This window comes from Oncorhynchus nerka, linkage group LG25 (genome assembly GCF_034236695.1).
Source record: "Oncorhynchus nerka isolate Pitt River linkage group LG25, Oner_Uvic_2.0, whole genome shotgun sequence".
Classification (NCBI taxonomy): domain Eukaryota; kingdom Metazoa; phylum Chordata; class Actinopteri; order Salmoniformes; family Salmonidae; genus Oncorhynchus; species Oncorhynchus nerka.
In genome coordinates this window covers 6,958,105-6,980,593 of record NC_088420.1, presented here as the reverse complement: position 1 = coordinate 6,980,593, position 22,489 = coordinate 6,958,105, and the positions used below count along the sequence as shown (strand labels likewise).

Genomic DNA, 22,489 nt, shown 5'->3' with positions numbered 1-22,489 from the left:
TTCTCTCTACATAAATAAGCTTTCTCTATCTATCTGCTTTCTCTAACTATCTGCTTTCTCTAACTATCTGCTCTCTCTTCTATCTGCTCTCTCTCTCTCTCTCTGCTCCCTGCTCTCTCTGTCTGCCCTCTCCATCTTCTCTCTACATAAATAAGCTCTCTCTATCTATCTGCTTTCTTTATCTATCTGCTTTCTCTAACTATCTGCTCTCTCTTTCTATCTGCTCTCTCTCTCTCTCTCTGCTCCCTGCTCTCTCTGTCTGCCCTCTCTATCTTCTCTACATAAATAAGCTCTCTCTCCATCTATCTGCTTTCTCTATCTATCTGCTCTCTCTATCTATCTGCTTTCTCTAACTATCTGCTCTCTCTTTCTATCTGCTCTCTCTAACTGCTGTCTCTAAATAGTCTCCCTCTATCTGCTCATTTCACTTGGAATCAAATTATCAATCTCACAATAACACTTTCCCAGTTGATCAAACTCCATTTTGTTTTCATGTTATTTATCTTATTTTTGTTACAAAACATGTACAGGCTGTTTAGAACAACAACAAAAATACAATATCCAATTTTATATGCATTTTTTTTTTTATAATCATTAATTCATTTACTGAATCCTCTTGGAACTTCTGTTTCCTCTTCATCATTCTTTTGAATAAAGTCCACAGTTCAAATGGCCTGTTGTCCAAGTGGGGAGAGAAATAAATACAGTGGGTGGAAGTAGAGAAATTTAACTCGAGTTTTGGATTAATTTAACATCCAGATAAATGTAAATAGAAAGTTACGTGTGTCTGCTCTATTGTGGATGCATAAAAATAAAAACATTAACAGTTTGTCCACAGAATAAAGCGTAACTGTTTCCGATATATAATTGTTGCTCCTTGTCACTGTTCAGTTCATGCGCCTAATTCTCCACAGTGGGGATATAGCTGAAGCTGCATTGTACATTATGTGTGTGTAACTTGTTACACTCTCGCATTCATAAACACACACACACACACACACACACACACACACACACACACACACACACACACAAAAAGGCCAGTCGGTCAGGTATGTTGCCACAGTCCTCGCCTAGCTCCCCGACATCAAAGTGTCCAACAGGAAGTACTATACTCTGACCAGCCAACAGGAAGTACTAAACTCTGACCAGCCCAAACAGGAAGTACTAAACTCTGACCAGCCCAAACAGGAAGTACTAAACTCAGACCAGCCCAAACAGGAAGTACTAAACTCTGACCAGCCCAAACAGGAAGTACTAAACTCTGACCAGCCCAAACAGGAAGTACTATCTTGAAACACAAACCCCAATAACTATAGAACAGAAAATGTAAATGGAGAGCTGATAAAAACAAATAGTCAACATTTATCATAGTAGGACAGACACAGTTGATGAGGCATATGAGCCAATGTTCTCCCCTACGTCTTAGAAAGAGGTCGGTCGGAGACTTTTGGGGCCAAACTAGCGCGGCCATCTCAGATGCTCTCATTTGACCTCTGGTGATCTTCTTATTTTTCACCCTTTACACTTCTCCTCCACGTCCTTCTCAGTGGCCTTGTGCATAATAGTACACCTTCAATATGAAGATGGGGAATAACACACACACACACACACGCACACACACACACACACACACACACATACACACACACACACACACACACAGACACACACACAGACACACACACACAGAAACAGAAACACAAACACACACACACACACACACACACACACACACTAAAACAAGTTGTAGCATGGGAGGGACTTCATCTATCGTGTCCAAACACTTCATTTTTTTGTGTGCGAACGCTTGTTCACTTTTTCAGCTTTTTTTTCTGTATTTTTATACTCAAACAGTGTTCGTCCACTTCCAACTTTAATGTCCGTCAGGGGGGCTGTCCGACAGATGTTAGGGTCAAGGTTCAAGGTTCAAGGAGATGGGTTTTCACAGGAGGATGACCAAGTTCAGGATACAAGGAGATGGGTTGGGTGGAGGGTTTGAGTCCCAGCCATCCTCACGAAAACACACGCGCGCATGCAAACGATCACCCCACACGGGACCAAGTGAGGCACGCATGGGATTATGGGTTCCGTTTCTTCTCTTTAGAAACTTTTTTTTTTTTTATACAAAAATCATTCAGCTAAATCTTGTCAAAACGTGGGACTAATAACATAGAACACAACAGGAAACATTGGCGCGGAAGACAGAAGAAGAAGAAACAACGTCTAGTCCCTTCGAGGCACTGCAAGCCAGGTTTGTCTTCATCTGATTGGCTGAGATGGTCAGGCAGCTAGGGTTTCCCATTGGCTCTCTCTCTCTCTCTCTCTCTCTCTCTCTCTCTCTCTCTGGCACAGTTCCCTCTCCTTCCTGTCCTGTCTCTCTGGTTGGTCCATCTCAGACCTGGACAGGTAGTGTTTGGTTCATCTGTAGTCTCATGTCCTGAATGCTGCCTAGAATCTTCTTCTGGTGGCCTGCCAATGTCACTCCTATCCGAAGAAGATCTCTGAGTGGAGTAAAGAAGAGAGAGAGAGGGAGAGGTGGGTCAGACATAAACAGTAATAGAATCATACATCATAGTCTTGAAGATGTATACTGTATCAACCATTAAGACATGGGCTTCCCAATAGGCTTCCCAAAATGTTTACATTAGAGGACATACAGTTGGACACTGTGGGAACAGTGTCAGATTAACAGGCCTCTGTGTACACTAAATACAATGACTTCCTAAGATCCTGACAACAAAATGGTGACACTCCTCAGTGTACCGATACCTGGGCCAGATGTAACATACTTTAATATCCTGGCAGGTGGGCGAGAGGGGGGCAGTGGTAATGGGGAGGGGAGGTTAATGTTTAAACAGTGATTTCCGCTACTGTGGGCCAACACTAAAACCTGTCTACTAGACAACCGGCCAGACAGTCAGCCAGACAGCCAGCCGGTAAGCCAGACAGCCAGCCAGCCAGCCAGTTATTAATAAGGAACCAAGCAGAGGAAGTCCTTCATCAGTCATTCCTGCAGCAGACAGTCTGTCGACGAGTCAACCAGTCAGTCGGCGAGTCAACCACTCATTTCATGGTGAATCATTTAGTCTTCACAGTCAGAGAGTCAACTGGTTGGTCATTTCATGGTGAATCATTAGTTAGATGACAAAGCAGTCTTGAAAGACAAGACTCAAAGAGAACAGTCAGCAATCCATCATTTTAATCAATCACCCAGGTTGCTGTGTCTTAACAACTGTCTAGTAAACTGTCTGTTTCTCTAAGGCTGCGTTTAGACAGGCAGCCCAATTCAGATTACCCCCCCCCCCCTAACTGTCTGTTTCTCTAAGGCTGCGTTTAGACAGGCAGCCCAATTCAGATTTACCCCCCTCCCCCCACTAACTGTCTGTTTCTCTAAGGCTGCGTTTAGACAGGCAGCCCAATTCAGATCTACCCCCCACTAACTGTCTGTTTCTCTAAGGCTGCGTTTAGACAGGCAGCCCAATTCAGATTTACCCCCCCGCCCCCACTAACTGTCTGTTTCTCTAAGGCTGCGTTTAGACAGGCAGCCCAATTCAGATTTACCCCCCGCCCCCCACTAACTGTCTGTTTCTCTAAGGCTGCGTTTAGACAGGCAGCCCAATTCAGATTACCCCCCCCCCCACTAACTGTCTGTTTCTCTAAGGCTGCGTTTAGACAGGCAGCCCAATTCAGATTTACCCCCCCCCACTAACTGTCTGTTTCTCTAAGGCTGCGTTTAGACAGGCAGCCCAATTCAGATTTACCCCCCACACACACACACACACTAATTGGTCGTTTGACCAATCAGGGCAGCTCTGAAATCCATCTGATTGTCTGTTTCGTAGTTGAAAAGAGGACAGGGAGCATTCACTCACTAAATGTGAGATGCAATGGAGGAAATATGAAAACGCTGACAGTCACACATAATTATTTATTATACTTAATAAGGAATGTTTTTTTTTTTTTAGAATGGCTGCTCTGAAAGAAAAAGCTGCACCTGTTTGGCTGGCGTCAGTAATCTAATCGTCTCAGTGATGTTGGTTTAACTGAAAAGGCCTCATGTACCGGATTGTTAGGAATAATAACACAAGGACTCTCTTTTCCAGCTATTTCGTTTTGTTTTCCCAACGCCGATAACGAAGGAGAGAGAGAGCAAACCACGGTCGGCGGTCTGGAAGAACGATTAGCAAACCACGAGGACCCCAGCGCCTGTCTGCGTACTCTCCGCTCACACAGACAAAGACACGCACGCACGCACACACACACACACATTCCACCTCTTTCACAGACACTATGCCCTCTGCACGTTTCCGTCGTCCTCTCCATTTTGCGCACTCACACACACACACACACACACACACACACACACACACACACACACACACACACACACACACACACACACACACACAGGCTCAAAAATAGAGCACTGTCCATGGCAGCAAATTTCGCATAAATAAATTGTTGTTTTTTTTGTTCTCATCACTTCAACGACGGAGGATAAAATGATGATAAATGATCCACCATTAGAGGAATTACTAGGCATTATGGGTAGGAGAGAGAGCCACTGTACAGCACACCTGTCAGCCTGACAAATTGAAACAAATCACCTCCACATCCATCCCCTTTATTATCCACCTAACGAGGATAATATATTAATCATTATTATCCTAATTCCTTTATTTGATCATAACTGGCCCCATTTCCGTGACCTCTTTGACACACATTTCCTGTTACATAAATAGCGTGCCAACCTGGCTCTGAAATCAGGGTTGTGTTCATTAGGCCTCAAGTGGAAGAAAACAGACTGAAACAAGGGAGGGATTACCAGGACTTGTACAATGAGACACTTTTCATTTTCATTTGTATCGCAAAGTGTTTCAAAACGTTGCATTCTTTTACGAACGCGATCGAATTCTGGGTCGACTATACGTCCTTATTGCTTAAAGGGGCGGTGTCATGAGGTAACGTGGGAGGAAGAGTACATCGCGCCCTTCCTGTTAGGCTTTCATTTGTGTCTGCTCCAGAATGGAGCCCTTTTATTGGTCCCTTCCTGATTACCTATTACTTTAAACCCTCCGCGATTGGTCCTTGCTACACTGAATTAATTCTCTCCAGGAAGAGGAAGAGCCTCTAGAAGTTGTGCTTTTTCTTGTCTTTTATTGCCACTCAGGGTCAAGCTCTGGGGTAGTGTTATCTTATCCCCGATGGTCTCTCACTCAAATCACAGTGAACACAGTGAAAACAACAGCCTTGGGTTAGGGTCTGTGATAACAACAGCCTTGGGTTAGGGTCAGTGATAACAACAGCCTTGGGTTAGGGTCAGTGATAACAACAGCCTTGGGTTAGGGTCTGTGATAACAACAGCCTTGGGTTAGGGTCAGTGATAACAACAGCCTTGGGTTAGGGTCAGTGAAAACAACAGCCTTGGGTTAGGGTCAGTGAAAACAGCAGCCTCCATTATGTGCCACAATTCGAAGTGTATCAGGAATTTCTCTGAAACCAACTCTGACCTAATTCACACTGCAGACAGCCAACCAGATTTTATTAATTTGAACCCCCCCCCAACCAATAACTCTGCTGTTTGTCCGTGACATTGACCCCAGTTGAACTCAACGATCTGAATCGACTCTTTCTTCACTCACTCTGCTGTCATTTGGGCCACGAGGTCGAAGGAGGCAAATCCGGCGTTGAGGAAATTGTCACCGTAGCGGCTCATCTTGATGGCGTCCAGCCAGTCTCCCACGGTGGTGAAGGTGGTGTAGTCGGGGACGCATCGGTCGAGCAGGGGCTGCGACGCCCTACAGGGGGAGACAAAAAGAAAGAAAAGAGGGTTAAGGTCATGCCTCGCCTCCACCACCGACGAAACCTCACCCCCGAACGCCACCTCGCTCTCCCCCCCTCGCCCGCCCCTGTAGGGTCAAAGGTCAACTGTCCCAGCCGCCCGACGTAACCGTTGGAGACTGGCTTGGAGGCTCGGACTGGTGTGTGTTCTCTTTGGTGTGACGACCTAAGCAACACAATATGGCAGAGGTGGAAAAACATCTTCTCAATAATCTCCCAGACATCATGGAGATGCTTGTGTAATATCAACATGTGTATGTGTGTGTGTGTGTGTGTGTGTGTGTGTGTGTGTGTGTGTGTGTGTGTGTGTGTGTGTGTGTGTGTGTGTGTGTGTGTGTGTGTGTGTGTGTGTGTGTGTGTGTGTGTGTGTGTGTGTGCGCGTGTGTGTGCGCGTGTGGGTGCGTGTGTGTGTGTGCCTGTGTGTGTGTGCGTGTGTGTGCGTGTGTGTGCGTGTGTGTGTGTGTGTGTGTGTGTGTGTGTGTGTGTGTATGTGTGCGTGCCTGTGTGTGTGTGTGTGTGTGTGTGTGTGTGTGTGTGTGTGTGTGTGTGTGTGTGTGTGTGTGTGTGTGTGTGTGTGTGTCTGTGTGCCTGTGTGTATACAGCGGTTAACACCCAATGAGGCCCTCAGACACTATAAAACATTTTAAAAAACACACCTAATTAATGTCACGAATAGGGGGCTACCTTGCCATTTATATAAACAGCAGTGGAAGTTCGAGAAGAGAGAACGAGTGCGAAGGTGAATGAAAGGGAGAAGGACAGAAAGGAGAAAGGAGAAGGACAGAAAGAAACAGGGGAGTAGAAAGACGACCACTTTCTCTCTCTCTCTTTCCTCTCTCTCTCTCTCTGTCCGTTCTCTGCTCTGTTGATCCTTGTCGTTTGATGGCATTAGATTCATAAGGGGGAGACAGGGTAGAAGTTATTACAAGTGGCTACAGAGGCTCCATTGAAGGGGTGAGTGCTGCAGATGGATAGAAGGAGTGAAGTTTAATAAGGCCTGTGCTTCGGGGCCCTGAGGGTTGGGGCTAGCTGCCATTAACCCTCAGTCACAGTTCCCTCTTAATAGACCATTGTTAGCCACTCTCTGAAGCCTTGCGTTGAAGGGGAAGCCGTCCGGCCTGGTCTTTCCAAGTCCTTAAGGTCGTTGGAGAGGTCTGGGATCAGACTAGAAGTTGTTTTACTGGGAGAGAGGCCACTAAGATAGTATGTCTGATGTTATGAGGGGCACACATCTGAGCGGATACACCTCAACTGGTGTTTCCTCAAGGTTTTTGGTTACCTGTTTCCTATTGGAAGACTGTTTTTGGTTACCTGTTTCCTATTGGAATACCGTTTTTGGTTACCTGTTTCCTATTGGAAGACCGGTTTTGGTTACCTGTTTCCTATTGGAAGACCAGTTTTGGTTACCTGTTTCCTATTGGAAGACTGTTTTTGGTCACCTGTTTCCTATTGGAAGACCGTTTTTGGTTACCTGTTTCCTATTGGAAGTTTCACTAGCTAATGGAGCTACTCAACAACCTGACTCAAACAAAGAGGAATAATATTTCTGTTAGCTAGCTGGCTATCCAACACTCCAATTCTTTAAAGTCTAGGTAAGCTTTCGGTTTTATTAATTAATTACCACTGGGGCCCGCAGGAGGTAACTGCTAAACTGCTTGCTGTACACTGTACTGCGTGATTGTACACATGGATTGGATTGTGGGTTCACAAACGCGTTAGCTCTAGTAGCTACGTTGACAATGGCGTTAGATAATATGGTAGGCTGTGTGTAGCGGTTATGGTATGAGGGTTTGGCTTGGGGAGGAAATCTTCGGCTATTCACATACTGCTGTTGTGTTGTATAATGAAGTCAACAAGCCAAGGGAAAATGTGAGAGGAGGAGAGCACGTAGATGTGATGATGCTTGTTCATACGGTTGCTATGGAAGCGAGCCGTGAGTGGCGGGTGATAGTCCCCGTCGTTAATCTCCTAATAATAAGGAAAAGCCCTCGACCACGCCCACAAATTGGGGGAAATTGTGTTGTTCAATGTACATGTAGCCAGGTCAAAAATCCTGACCTACCGTTTGCAATGATTTCCATGTAGGGAAATAGAGCCTGTGAGAAGAGCCCTGTGGCTTCAGGCTATTCAGTGTGGAAAAGTGGGAAATGTGGGTGACCCGGTGTGTGGAAAACATTCAATCAACGGCAAGACATTTAACTTGTTTACGGTCGGTTAACTACTTGTAGTTGTACAGTCCGTTCGTTTGTATTGTTGGTCTTGGCTAGCTTAAATATTCTGGGCTGTTATTAGCTAAGCACTCATTCACTCCGTGGCTATTAGAGTCTTCATGAAAAGGGGGCATGGTTCTAGATATCCTGGATAGAGTAGTGAGAATAATAGGGAGCAGGCAATGCCGAAAAGTAATCTTCAGACATGTTGTACTTTTCTTAAATGTTGTTTAATAATTGACTAAAGTAATCGTTTTTTTTATTTTTTATTTTTTACTGTGAGCCAATAGGGTAACCTAGGTAACCACAGGTTGTTTTCCACACAGGCGGTGTTCTATCTAATAGAACTGAGACTAATCATTCATATTGCCAATTCTGTTGTAAAACATTTCTTAAACGGAAACAAATGGAATGAAACTGGGATAATTAGTCCATTACTCATTAGTCCATTACTCATTAGTCCATTACTCATTAGTCCATTACTCATTAGTCCATTACTACTCATTAGTCCATTACTACTCATTAGTCCATTACTCATTAGTCCATTACTCATTAGTCCATTACTCATTAGTCCATTACTCATTAGTCCATTACTCATTAGTCCATTACTACTCATTAGTCCATTACTCATTAGTCCATTACTACTCATTAGTCCATTACTCATTAGTCCATTACTCATTAGTCCATTACTCATTAGTCCATTACTCATTAGTCCATTACTACTCATTAGTCCATTACTCATTAGTCCATTACTCTCGTTTTAGTTGCAACTGTTTGGACTAATGATTCCACCCCAGATCAGCTAGATGCAGGCAAGAGTGTGTTACTGTCTGTCATCTGGATCACTACACATGTTCTCTCGACCGACGTTGTAAACTTTCATTCATAGGCAAGGTTGTAGCAACCTCATGATGGGTATAGGGAAATGATATGAGAAGGATTTAGTAGGATAAACCTATACGATGTTACATGGAGCTGAGTGAATGGAGTATGAATGAACAGAGATCCAATATAATAGAAATAAGGCCATGCTCATTTAAAAAAAACAAATTGTCCTCCCTAATCTTAAACGGCACTGACACACACACACGCACACGCACACGCACACACACACACACACACACACACACACACACACACACACCTGTACTGTATGTACTGAAACAACTCACCAATCAAACGTAGCCTGGCTACCGCTACATACCGCTAACGCCATGCCAGATGTCACGGCAGCTCATCTCTCACTCATTCCTTCCTCGTTAGGCTCGGTGGGGGTGGGGGGGCACACCTCTCCGCTGGGCCGTTTAAAATCTCGTTAGCAGCTAATTAAAAGCGTTCCCGTCTTCTTTTTTTTTTGCCTCGCTCTTACTCTGGCTAATTATCCTCACTTAATCTTCCCGGCCATAACTACAGCTCCAGATCCCCCGTTCCTCCTCCTCTCCTGAAGCAGGGACAAAAAGGTAGGTCACCCCCCGGACTCTTTCCACAAACGCAACAGAGGAATGTGGCTAAAAACCTAGACATTGTGAAGCCATCGGTCGAAGAACTTCCTTGTAAGAGCTACTGTTGATTCAACATTTGCATTGGGAAATCAAATCAAATTGTATTTGTCACATGCGCCGAATACAACAGTTGTATACTTTACCGTGAAATGTTTACTTTCAAGCCCTTAACCAACAATGCCGTGCAAGAAATTTAGAAAAATGTAAAAAAAATAAATAAACAAACTAAAGTTAAAAAAAAAATTATAAACAAGATAATTACATAACAATAACGAGGCTATATACAGTCCAGTACCGAGTCAATGCGCAAGGGTGCAGGTTAGTTGAGTAGCATCAATGTAAAAACATAGGGCAGAGGTTGTCAATGTAAATTGTCCGTGTTTGATTAATTTGATTAATTGTTCAGCAGTCTTATGGCTTGGGGGTAGAAGCTGTTAAGGAGCTTTTTAGTCATAGACTTGGCGCTCCGGTACCGCTTGTTGTGCGGTAGCAGAGAAAACAGTCCAGGACTTGGATGACTGGAGTCTCTGACAATTTTTTGGGCCAACCTCTGACACCACCTAGTAGTTCCAGTACCCTGGAAGACTGGAAGCTTGGCCCCAATGATGTACTGGGCCGTACGCACTACCCTCTGTAGCGCCTTACGGTCAGATGCCGAGCAGTTGCCATAACGGTTGGTGATGCAACCAGTCAGGATGATCTCAATGGTGCAGCTGTAGAACTTTTTGAGGATCTGGGGACCCGTGGTCACATTATTTTCAGTCTCCTGAGTGGAAAAAAGTGTAGTGTTGGCCTCTTCACAACTGTCTTGGTGTGTTTGGACCATGATAGTTTGTTGGTGATGTGGACACCAAGGAACTTGAAACTCTCGACCCGCTCCACTTCAGCTCCGTCGATGTGAATGAGGCGTGTTCGACCCTCCTTTTCCTATAGTCCACGATCAGCTCATTAGTCTTGATCACATTGAGTGGGAGGTTGTTGCCCTGACACCACACTGCCAGGTCTCTGACCTCCTCCCTATAGGCTGTCTCATCATTGTCGGTGATCAGGCCTAACACCAGGTCTCTGACCTCCTCCCTATAGGCTGTCTCATCGTTGTCGGTGATCAGGCCTACCACTGTTGTGTCATCAGTTAACTTAATGATGGTGTTGGAGTCGTGCTTGGCCACGCAGTCGTGGGTGAACAGGGAGTACAGGAGGGGACTAAGTATGCATCCCTGAGGGGCCCCAGTGTTGAGGATCAGCGTAGCAGATGTGTTGTTGCCTACCCTTACCAACTGGGGGAGGCCCGTCAGGAAGTTCAGGATCCAGTTTCAGAGGGAGGGGTTTAGTCCCAGGATCCTTAGCTTAGTGGTGAGCTTTTGGGGTCCTATGGTGTTGAACGCTGAGCTGTGGTCAATGAACAGCATTCTCACATAGGTGTTCCTTTTGTCCAGGTGGGAAAGTTTGGAGTGCGATTGAGATTACGTCATCTGTGGACCTGTGGTATGATTGAAGTAAGATGGAATACAGGCTACATACTTCAAACCAGTACATAGGGTCCCAAAACTTTCTCAGAATTCCCAGGATTTGTAGATATCCTGGATGGAATTTTCCAAGGTTCTAGATATCCTGGATGGAATATTCCAAGGTTCTAGATATCCTGGATGGAATATTCCAAGGTTCTAGATATCCTGGATGGAATATTCCAAGGTTCTAGATATCCTGGATGGAATATTCCAAGGTTCTAGATATCCTGGATGGAATATTCCAAGGTTCTAGGTATTCTGGAAAACCTGTGGATTTGGGGAGTTGTGCAACCCTACTAGCACCAGATTGAGGTATCTGCTAACTAGGCCGAGATGTGGCAGACTGGTTGTGATAGCTGATAGGCTTACCCGGAAGAGTGCGTGCTGCTGGTGACCACCTTGAGGCTGGCGGCATTGCGGATGAGCTTGTCCAGCGTTGCGACGATCTGGGAGAACTTAGGCCGGAGGTTCCTTTCCTTGACCCAGCAGTCAAGCATGAGCTGGTGCAGTGCCGTCGGGCAGTCCATGGGCGGGGGCAGCCGGTAGTCCTGCTCCACTGCGTTTATAACCTGGAGGGTTGAAGAGGAGAAGAGAGGAGAGGAGAGATCTGCGTTAAGAGTGGGTTAGAATCAGACCTGGGTCAGATATTTTCTTGGGAATTAGGGGTTTGAATGAAGAGGCATACAAAGGATATAGTGATCACTGGGCAGAGAAGGGATATGAGGTAGGAAGAGAAAGAGAAGGGAGAGGAGGTAGGAAGACAAAGAGAAGGGAGAGGAGGTAGGAAGAGAAAGAGAAGGGAGAGGAGGTAGGAAGAGAAAGAGAAGGGAGAGGAGGTAGGAAGAGAAAGAGAAGGGAGAGGAGAGGAGGTAGGGTAGGAAGAGAAAGAGAAGGGAGAGGAGGTAGGAAGAGTAAGAGAAGGGAGAGGAGGTAGGAAGAGAAAGAGAAGGGAGAGGAGAGGAGGTAGGAAGAGAAAGAGAAGGGAGAGGAGGTAGGAAGAGAAAGAGAAGGGAGAGGAGGTAGGAAGAGAAAGAGAAGGGAGAGCAGGTAGGAAGAGAAAGAGAAGGGATATGAGGTAGGAAGAGAAAGAGAAGGGAGAGGAGGTAGGAAGAGAAAGAGAAGGGAGAGGAGGTAGGAAGAGAAAGAGAAGGGAGAGGAGGTAGGAAGAGAAAGAGAAGGGAGAGGAGGTAGGAAGAGAGAGAGAAGGGAGAGAAGGTAGGAAGAGAAAGAGAGATGGGATTATAGTCAAGAAGGGAACAACGTAAGGAGGAAAGATGGAAGGGAAGGGGGAAGGGGGAGGGGGAAGATAAGAGAGAGCATGAGAAGGGGGCAGGAGAGATGGGGGAAAGATGGAAGGGAAGGGGGAAGGGGGAGGAAGAGAGGGGAAGATAAGAGAGAGCATGAGAAGGGGGCAGGAGAGATGGAGGAAAGATGGAAGGGAAGGGGGAAGGGGGAGGAAGAGAGGGGGAAGATAAGAGAGAGCATGAGAAGGGGGCAGGAGAGATGGAGGAAAGATGTTAGGGAGCGAGGGGGAAGGAGGCAGGAGAAATGGAGGAAAGATGGGAGGGGGAAGGGGACAGGACAGATGGAGGAACGGTTGGAGGGGGAGGGAGGGGGCAGGAGAGATGGAGGAATGGTTGGAGGGGGAAGGGGGGGGGAGAGATGGAAGAAAGACAATGGATGATGAAAGGACAAGGAACCAGAGAATGGGGGATTCAGAGATTGTTACAGTGTTTTTTGGGATCGTGGGAACGTGAAGTAAAGTAGTTTCACTCACATCCTGGTTGCTCATGTCCCAATATGGCCGCTCTCCGTACGACATCACTTCCCACATGACGATGCCATAGCTCCACACGTCACTGGCCGAGGTGAACTTCCTGTAGGCAATGGCCTCGGGAGCCGTCCAGCGAATCGGAATCTTGCCTCCCTGTGGATATGCGAATGAGTAGGTGAGCGTGAAATACTGGGGATGGAGTCACACACACACACATACACACACACACACACACACAGAGTCACACACACACACACAATTTATTACCACTCATTCAAGACTTGACATAGATGCCAATACACACTCCAAAAGACTCCCTCAGTCCTAGACACTCACCAGACTCCCTCAGTGTTATAGACCCTCACCAACCTCCCTCAGTGTCCAAGACACTCACCAGACTCCCTCAGTGTCCAAAGACACTAAGCAGACACCCTCAGTGTCCTAAACACTAAGCAGACTCCCTGTGTTCTAGACACTCACCAGACTCCCTCAGTGTCAAAGACACTCACCAGACTCCCTCAATGTTCTAGACACTCACCAACCTCCCTCAGTGTCCTAGACACTCACCAGACACCTTCAGTCTTCTAGACACTCACCAACCTCCCTCAGTGTCCTAGACACTCACCAGACTCCCTCAGTGTTCTAGACACTCACCAGACTCCCTCAGTGTTCTAGACACTCACCAACCTCCCTCAGTGTCCTAGACACTCACCAGACTCCCTCAGTGTTCTAGACACTTAGCAACCTCCCTCAGTGTCCTAGACACTCACCAGACTCCCTCTGTGTTCTAGACACTCACCAACCTCCCTCAGTGTCCTAGACACTCACCAGACTCCCTCAGTGTCCAAGACACTAAGCAGACTCTCTCAGTGTCCTAGACACTAAGCAGACTCCCTCAGTGTTCTAGACATTCACCAGACTCCCTCAGCAGACTCCCTCAGTGTTCTAGATACTCACCAACCTCCCTCACTGTCCTAGACACTCAGCAGACTCCCTCACTGTCCTCGACACTCAGCAGACTCCCTCACTGTCCTAGACACTCAGCAGACTCCCTCAGTGTTCTAGACATTCACCAGACTCCCTCAGCAGACTCCCTCAGTGTTCTAGACACTCACCAACCTCCCTCAGTGTCATAGACACTCACCAGACTCCCTCAGTGTCCTAGACACTCACCAGACTCCCTCACTGTCCTAGACATTCAGCAGACTCCCTCACTGTCCTCGACACTCAGCAGACTCCCTCACTGTCCTAGACACTCAGCAGACTCCCTCACTGTCCTCGACACTCACCAGACTCCCTCAGTGTCCTAGACACTCAGCAGACTCCCTCACTGTCCTAGACACTCAGCAGACTCCCTCACTGTCCTCGACACTCAGCAGACTCCCTCACTGTCCTAGACACTCAGCAGACTCCCTCAGTGTTCTAAACACTCACCAACCTCCCTCAGTGTCATAGACACTCACCAGACTCTATCAGTGTCCTAGACACTCACCAGACTCCCTCACTGTCCTAGACACTCAGCAGACTCCCTCACTGTCCTCGACACTCAGCAGACTCCCTCACTGTCCTAGACACTCAGCAGACTCCCTCACTGTCCTCGACACTCAGCAGACCCCCTCACTGTCCTAGACACTCATCAGACTCCCTCACTGTCCTAGACACTCAGCAGACCCCCTCACTGTCCTAGACACTCAGCAGACTCCCTCACTGTCCTCGACACTCACCAGTGAGCTGGTATAGGTTGGGTCCGTGGCGTCGTCTTCAAGGAATCGCGACAGGCCGAAGTCGGACACCTTACACACCAGGTTGCTGTTGACCAGAATGTTGCGAGCTGCCAGGTCCCGGTGAACGTAGTTCATATCAGAAAGATACTTCATGCCCGCGGCGATGCCACGCAACATGCCCACCAGCTGGATCACTGTGAACTGCCCGTCATTGAGCTGGCAGATTCAGAGATAGAGATAAAAAGGTCAGTATATCATATTAAAAACATATATACTAGATTCAATTCTTATTTAACATGCTCATATTCTTCTCACATATATATACACAAACACACATTTACTGCCTGTTGCACACGGAATGAGAAAGTACTTGGTTTTTATTTTATTTTTAATTTTTGAAAGTCTATTAAAAAGTTGTTGGTTAATAGCTAGTTATCTTTTGAGTTTAGATCCTGTGACGGGTTGGCATCAGTTGCTGGGACCACTACTGATTCAGAAGGGTTGGGTTAAATGCGGAAGACACATTTCAGTTGAAGGCATTCAATTGTACAACTGACTAGGTATCCCCCTTTCACTTTCTTTTACTATCTTTCCAGTGATTCTTCTGACCAAGGTCGGGTCTGAGCAGCTGTTTAGCATAGCAACTAGCCTTGCTGCTAGTTAGCTGCCTACCAAGCTAGCAGGGCTTTCTTGAGGGCTTGAACGCAGCCCGTGACACGGTTAGTCACTGTGTCTGAGATCGCGGATGTGGTTGTCTAGATCCCTGCTGTTTGTTGTTGTTGTTTTGAATCTTTGCTGTGTCCTGTCTGGAACTGAGAGGAATAACAGCGTAACCTGTGTTGCTACCATGACAAAGACCTAAGCTGGCGGGAGTACCGTTGAGAATAGTGGTATCTATCACAGGTGAAGTTTCTTTTAAACAAACAAAAATAATTCCACAAGCAGTTGTTTCCCAAACAATTAAATAGCTTCAAGTGTTGAGTCAAAATGCTGTTGGAGTCAACTAATAAAATAATGGACGACCTGACCAGAAAGGTCCAGGACCTGTAGAACAGTTTGCTGTTCTCCCAGGGTCAGCTCGATGAGTTCAAACAGGACAACGGGAAGATGACAGGAATCTGAAGGTCATTGAGAGAGGATATCAGCTGTGAATGTGGATCCGTAATAACAATGACGGAGAAATTGGATTATCCCCAGGGACGATCAGGAGGAACAACATGGTTGTGTACGGAATGACATCATCTCCACATGAGACCGAGATGGAGTCTGAGGACAAAGTGAGGGGAATTGTCTTGGAGACACTGAAGATGGACCACAGGAAGAATGAGGTGGATCGCGACCACAGAACTGGAAAACCCACCACCGGCCCAGGTGACAGGTCCAGGCCGATAGTTGTCAAGTTCCTGAGGTTGAAGGACAAGGCAGCTGTTCTGGAAAGAACCAAGGACTTGAGAGAAACGTATATCTTCCTCAACGAGGACTTTCCTGAAGCTGTGCGCCAGAAGAGGAAAGAACTTATTCCTGCTATAAATGTTGCCAGCGCGCGTGGGGACATTGCTTACATCCGCTATGACAGGCTCATTGTCCCCCCTTCCTCCCAAAAGCCTGGAAGGGTTGAGAGAGCCTAGCCTATGTGTTCGTAGCTTCAACCCCACAGCACAAACACACTTACACACACCAACTAATTAATGGACTCCTGAATGTATATATTTTTATGTATATTTTTTTCTCTTGCTTTGTTTTTATTATTTCTATCTCTGACAAGGAAAACAGGAAATAGCCCTTATTAATATATGTAGCCTTAGACATAAGGTTCATGAAATCAATTACTTGCTAACATCAGATAACATTCATATATTAGCCAGTTCTGCGACTCACTTAGATAATGAATTTGATGATACAGCAGTAGCAATACAACGATATAACATATATAGAAGAGGCAGGAATGCTTGTGGGGGAGGTGTTACTGTATATATTCAGAGAATAATAGATTAGAGAATAATGTATGTCAAGTGTTGTGGTTGCAGGTTCACTTGGCACATCTAAAACCTTTTCTTTTGGGGTGTTGTCATAGGCCTCCAAGTGCTGACAGTCAGTATCTAAATAATATGTGCTTGATAGTGTATGTGATAGGTCTACTTTTTTTTGGGGGGGGGGCTGAATATTGACTAGTTTTCATCAAGCTGTCCACTCAAGAGGAAGCTTCTCACTATAACCAGTGCCTGTAATCTGGTTCGGGTTATTAATCAATCTACTGTACACCAGGGTGTTTCCAAATGCTACAGAAACAAGATCATCCACATGTATCGATCACATTTTTTATAATACCGTATACCTTTTTTCTAAAGCTGTATCCGTACCCATTGGATGCGGTGATCACAATATAGTGACTATATGCAGGAAATGTCCAACAGCTGGTCCTAAAATAGTGTATAAGTGACCATACAAAGGATTTTGCTGTGACTCTTATGTGGATGATCTTTAAAAAAGATATGTTGATATAATGTGGATTAATAAGGATCATTCACACGTTGCAATTGATTAATTTATGAAAGAGCTTCTTCCAATTATTGATAATCATGCACTTGTTAGTCAAGAAACTGACTGTTAGAACTGTTAAGGCTCCATGGATTGATGTGGAATTGAATTACTGTATGGTTTACAGAGATGGGCTAAAAGGAGTGGCTAGTAAGTCTGTTTACACATCTGACTGGCTGACTGCAAATTGAGAAATGATGTGACTAAACTCAACAAGAAGAAGAAACTGTATTATGAAGCCAAGATCAATGATATAAAGAATGATGGAAAAAAGACAAATTAAACTCCATCTTTCATCGAATCAGATGGCTTATTCATCACAAAATGATTTTGATGTTGCGAAGTAATTTATTGATAACTTCATTGGCAAAGTGGGCTAACTTAGACAGGAAATGCCAACAACGAACAATTCATGCATAAAAACATGAATAATGAAAGAAAAGCATTGCAGGTCAGAATTTTGTAAAGATAGCGTGGGCGAGGTGGTAAAAGTATTGTTATCGTTCAATAAAGACAAACCTCCTGGCATTGACAACAGATGGAAAGCTACTGAGGATGGTAGCTGACTCTATAGCCACTCCTATCTGTCATATCTTTAATCTGAATCTAGAGGAAAGTATTTGTCCTCAGGCCTTGGAGGGAAGCCAAAGTAATTCCACTACCCATGAGTGATAAAGTGGCCTTTACTGGTTTTAACAGCAGACCTATCAAGTTGTTGCCAGCTCTTACCAAACTGTTCTGAAAAAATGTTTTTCACCGAATACAATGCTATTTCTCTGTAAACAAGTTAACAACAGACTTGCAGCAAGCTTAAAGAGAAGATCACTCAACATGTACTGCACTGATACAAATGACTGACGATTGGTTGAAAGAAATTGATAATAAGATGATTGTGGGAGATGTACTGTCAGATTTCAGTGGAGCCTTTGATGTTATTGACCATAACCTGTTGTTGAGAAAATGTATGCGTAATGGCTTTTCAAGCTTTGCCATATCGTGGATTCAGAGCTATCCATCTAATAGAGGTTAGAGGTTTAATTCCATTAAACATGTAAAGTGTGGTGTACCGCAGGGCACCTCTCTAGGCCCTCTAATCTTTTGCATTTTTACCAATGACCTGCCACTGTCATTAAACAAAGCATGTGTGTCCATGTGTGTTGATGATTCAACCATATACGCATCAGCAACCACAACTAACTAAGTCACTGAAGCCCTTAATAAACAGTGTCTGTTTTGGGTGGGAGTCCAGTACTACATTGGTCCTGAACATTTCTAAAACTAAGAGTTGTTTTTGGTATAAATCGATCCTGGATCTCAGCCGCACCTGGTAATGAATGGGGTGGCTGTTGAACAAGTTGAGGAGACTAAATTACATGGTGTTACCTTAGATTGTAAACTGTCATGGTCAAAACATATAGATTCAATAGTTGTAAAGACGGGAAGAGATCTGTCCATAATAAAGAGATGGGGAGAGGTCTGTCTGTAATAAAGAGATGGGGAGAGGTCTGTCTGTACTAAAGAGACGGGAAGAGGTCTGTCCATAATAAAGAGATGGGGAGAGTCTGTCTGTAGTAAAGAGATGGGGAGAGGTCTGTCCATAATAAAGAGATGGGGAGAGGTCTGTCTGTAGTAAAGAGATGGGGAGAGGTCTGTCCATAATAAAGAGACGGGAAGAGGTCTGTCCATAATAAAGAGATGCTCTGCTTTTTTGACACTACACTTCACAAAGCAAGTCCCGCAGGCTCTAGTTTTATCTTATCTTGATTATTGTCCAGGCATGTGGTCAAGTGCTGCAAGGAAAGACCTAGTTAAGGTCCCAGAACAGAGCGGCACGTCTTGCTCTTCATTGTAATCAGAGGGCTGATACTAATACTATGCATGCCAGGCTCTCTTGGCTAAGATTTGAGGAAAGGCTGACTGCGTCACTTCTTGTTTTCATGAGAAACATTATTGTGTTGGAAATTCCAAATGGTTGCATAGTCAACTTCCACACTGCACTGACACACACACACCAGACATGCCACCAGGGGTCTTTTCACAGTCCCCAGGTCCAGAACAAATGTAAAGAAAAGTACAGAATTATACAGAGCCATGAGTGCATGGAACTCCCTTACATATTTTATAGTGAACAGCAAACCTGGTTTCAATAAACTAATATAAAACAACACCTCATGGCACAATGCACCTCTCCCCCATGTGACCTACTTGTTGTGTGTTTGTACTGAAATGTATGTGGAACTGATAGATACATTAACATGTAGTGTTTAAATGTATGTCAATTGTAAAGTATTTTGTCTGTAATGTCTTTTCATTATTTTTTGGACCCCAGTAAGACTAGCTGTCTCCATGGTATCAGACCCCAGTAAGACTAGCTGTCTCCATTGGCATCCACTAATGGGGATCCTGATAAATAAAACATTTAATAAAATCTCTCTCTCTCTCTCTCGCTCTCTCCTTTCTCTCTCCTTTCTCTGTATCCCCCCCCCCTCTCTCTCGCTCTCTCTCTCTCTCTCTCTCTCTCTCTCTCCATTCTCTCTCCTTTCTCTGTATCCCCCTCTCTCTCTTTCTCTCTCTCTCTCTCCTTTCTCTCTCCTTTCTCTGTATCTCTCTCTCTCTCTCTCTCTCCTCTCCCCTCTCCCTTTCTCTCTCTCTCTCTCTCTCTCTCTCTCTCCCTCTCTCTCTCTCCATCTCTCTCTGTCTCCTCCTCAGTGTCAACCAGTATTTAATTTAAGGGAGAGGCAGTGATTCATAAGCTGAGTGTATCCTCTGTAAATGTCAGAGATAGCGAGAGGAGCGGTGCGTTTGTCTGATATTGGCAACAGATGAGGGTTAGGGCCTTTTCCCAAAGAGATGGAGAGGGTGTGGAATACGAGGACATTAATAGAGAAGATCGGGGAGATATGCTCTTGTGCTTTTTCTGGGTAGTGGTGGAGATGATGTGACGATTACAAATAGACATTTATGAAGTGTGTTCAAGAGCATCAGTTCTCCGGGCAGTTTTACAGAGCGCAGATTTTTAATGTGTGTGTGTGTGTGTGTGTGTGTGTGTGTGTGTGTGTGTGTGTGTGTGTGTGTGTGTGTGTGTGTATTCCACATGCTCTCTTACCCTTAAGAAAGAGTCCAGTGCTCCGTTCTCCATAAACTCTGTGACGATCATGACTGGTCGGCTCTTGGTGACCACGCCCTCCAACCGGATTATGTTCGGGTGGTCAAACTGTCCCATGATGCTCGCTTCGCTCAGGAAGTCCCGCCTCTGCCTGTCGGTGTAGCCCACCTTGAGTGTCTTGATAGCCACAATGATCTCCCGTCGTCCGGGCAGCTTCAGACGTCCACGACACACCTCCCCAAACTCTCCTGTGAGAGTGAGGAATGGGAGACAGCGAAAGAGAGAGAGATATGGAGGGGGGGAGAGAGGAAGGATCGGAAGAGTGGAGGAGAGTGGAGGAGAGTGGGGGAGAGATGGGGAGAGGGACAGTTTACTGGTTAGAAACAAGGAGCCAGGGAAGGGAAGCGGGAGATAGAGAGTGGTGGGGGGGGCTCGGGGTGAACGGTGGCTAGGAGCAGTAGAGAAAAGGGGGAAAGCGAGAGGAGGGGAGGGTAAGGGATGGCTGAGGGAAAACTAAAAGCTTAGAGAGTGGGTGGACGTGGGTAGTTTGGGGTAAGGGGAAAGGCTTGATAAGAGAGTGAGGGAGGTGGGGGGTAGGGGTATATGTTTGGGTAGAGGGGGAGGTGGGAGGGTAGAGGTATATGTTTGGGAAGATGTATAGGTTGGAATAGAGGAATAGGTGGGAGGGTAGAGGTAGAGGTGGGAGGGTAGAGGTAGGAGGGTAGAGGTAGAGGTAGGAGGGTAGAGGTAGAGGTAGGAGGGTAGAGGTAGAGGTGGAAGGGTAGAGGTAGAGGTGGGGGGGGGTAGAGGTAGAGGTGGGGGGTAGAGGTAGAGGTAGGAGGGTAGAGGTAGAGTTGGGAGGGTAGAGGTAGAGGTAGAGGTGGGAGGGTAGAGGTAGAGGTAGGAGGGTAGAGGTAGAGGTATAGGTGGGAGGGTAGAGGTAGGGGTGGGAGGGTAGAGGTAGAGTTGGGGGTAGAGGTAGGTGGGGGGGTAGAGGTAGAGGTAGGAGGGTGGGGAGTTGGGGGGTAGAGGTAGAGGTAGGAGGGTAGAGGTAGAGTTGGGAGGGTAGAGGTAGAGGTGGAAGGGTAAATGTAGAGGTGGGAGGGTAGAGGTAGAGGTAGGAGGGTAGAGGTAGAGGTGGGAGGGTAGAGGTAGAGGTGGGAGGGTAGAGGTATAGGTGGGAGGGTAGAGGTAGGGGTGGGAGGGTAGAGGTAGAGTTGGGAGGGTAGAGACAGGGGTGGGATGGTAGAGACAGAGGTGGGGGGGTAGAGGTGGGAGGGTAGAGGTATAGGTGGGAGGGTAGAGGTAGGAGGGTAGAGGTAGGAGGGTAGAGGTATAGGTGGGAGGGTAGAGGTAGGGGTGGGAGGGTAGAGGTAGAGTTGGGAGGGTAGAGACAGGGTGGGATGGTAGAGACAGAGGTGGGGGGTAGAGGTGGGAGGGTAGGGTGGGGGAGGGTAGAGGTAGAGGTGGGAGGGTAGGGTTGGAGGTAGAGGTGGGGGGGGTAGAGGTAGAGATGGGAGGGTAGGTTGGAGGGTAGAGGTATAGGTGGGGGTAGAGGTAGAGATTGGAGGGTAGAGGTATAGGTGGGGGTAGGTGAGATGGGAGGGGAGCTGTAGGTGGGGGTTGGTGAGGTAGATCGGGGGGATCGGGGGGTCAGAAGAAGAGACAGGAGGAGAGAGAAGCTTGGCGGTTGTGGAGGTTTTGCGTCTCGGGCCTAATACGCCAACCAGGTGCGAGAGTGTGTGAGAGCAAGAGAAACAAGGGAAGTGAGGGAGGGAGGGAGGGAGGGAGGGAGGGAGGGAGGGAGGGAGGGAGGGATGATGGGTGGGAGGGAGGGTAAAGGGGAGGGGAGACAGGGGTTGGGGTTCGTCACTTAAGGCGAAGGCTGGGAAGCGACGGGTTCAAGAAGCAGCAGTAGGTTTTAAGCCCTTGTAGTAGTAGTAGTAGTAGTAGTAGTAGTAGTAGTAGTAGGAGTGGAGGGGGCTCAGCTGCAGGTGACGTAAACCTCAAATCCAACTTCCCATCATCACAAGTCTTCATTCGGCTCAGATACAATCCTACAGCTTTTTTTGCAAAAAATATTACTAAATATTTCAAGATATCCAATAATTTATGATTTCAAGATTACTAACTAGTGCATCAAAAAGGGTGGAGGGAAGGAGCAAGGGTACTCTAAAGGGAAACAAGAAGGACGACCACATACGGAGGTCAAGGGTCAAAGTGTCTTTAGAGTGGCCCCATTTAACATTGACCCTTGAGAAACTTGGGGGGGTGTTCTGAGAT

The 22,489-nt window shown here is 46.2% G+C and overlaps 1 protein-coding gene across 7 annotated transcripts in view; it reads right to left on the bottom strand.

Annotated features, from left to right (window-relative positions):
• Positions 1-460: 460 nt before the first annotated feature.
• Positions 461-22,489, bottom strand: part of LOC115119565 (ephrin type-B receptor 3-like) — a 212,990-nt gene continuing 190,961 nt past the window's right edge. For all 7 annotated transcript variants that reach the window (XM_065009504.1, XM_065009507.1, XM_065009505.1 and 4 more), the window contains exons 11-16: positions 20,207-20,454; positions 14,563-14,778; positions 12,842-12,991; positions 11,434-11,633; positions 5,646-5,801; positions 461-2,504 (exon numbers count right to left, since the gene is read on the bottom strand). In XM_065009504.1, coding sequence (XP_064865576.1) covers positions 2,396-2,504; positions 5,646-5,801; positions 11,434-11,633; positions 12,842-12,991; positions 14,563-14,778; positions 20,207-20,454 — 1,079 coding nt within the window. In that variant the 3' untranslated portion in view covers positions 461-2,395. The remainder of the gene's footprint in view (positions 2,505-5,645; positions 5,802-11,433; positions 11,634-12,841; positions 12,992-14,562; positions 14,779-20,206; positions 20,455-22,489) is intronic.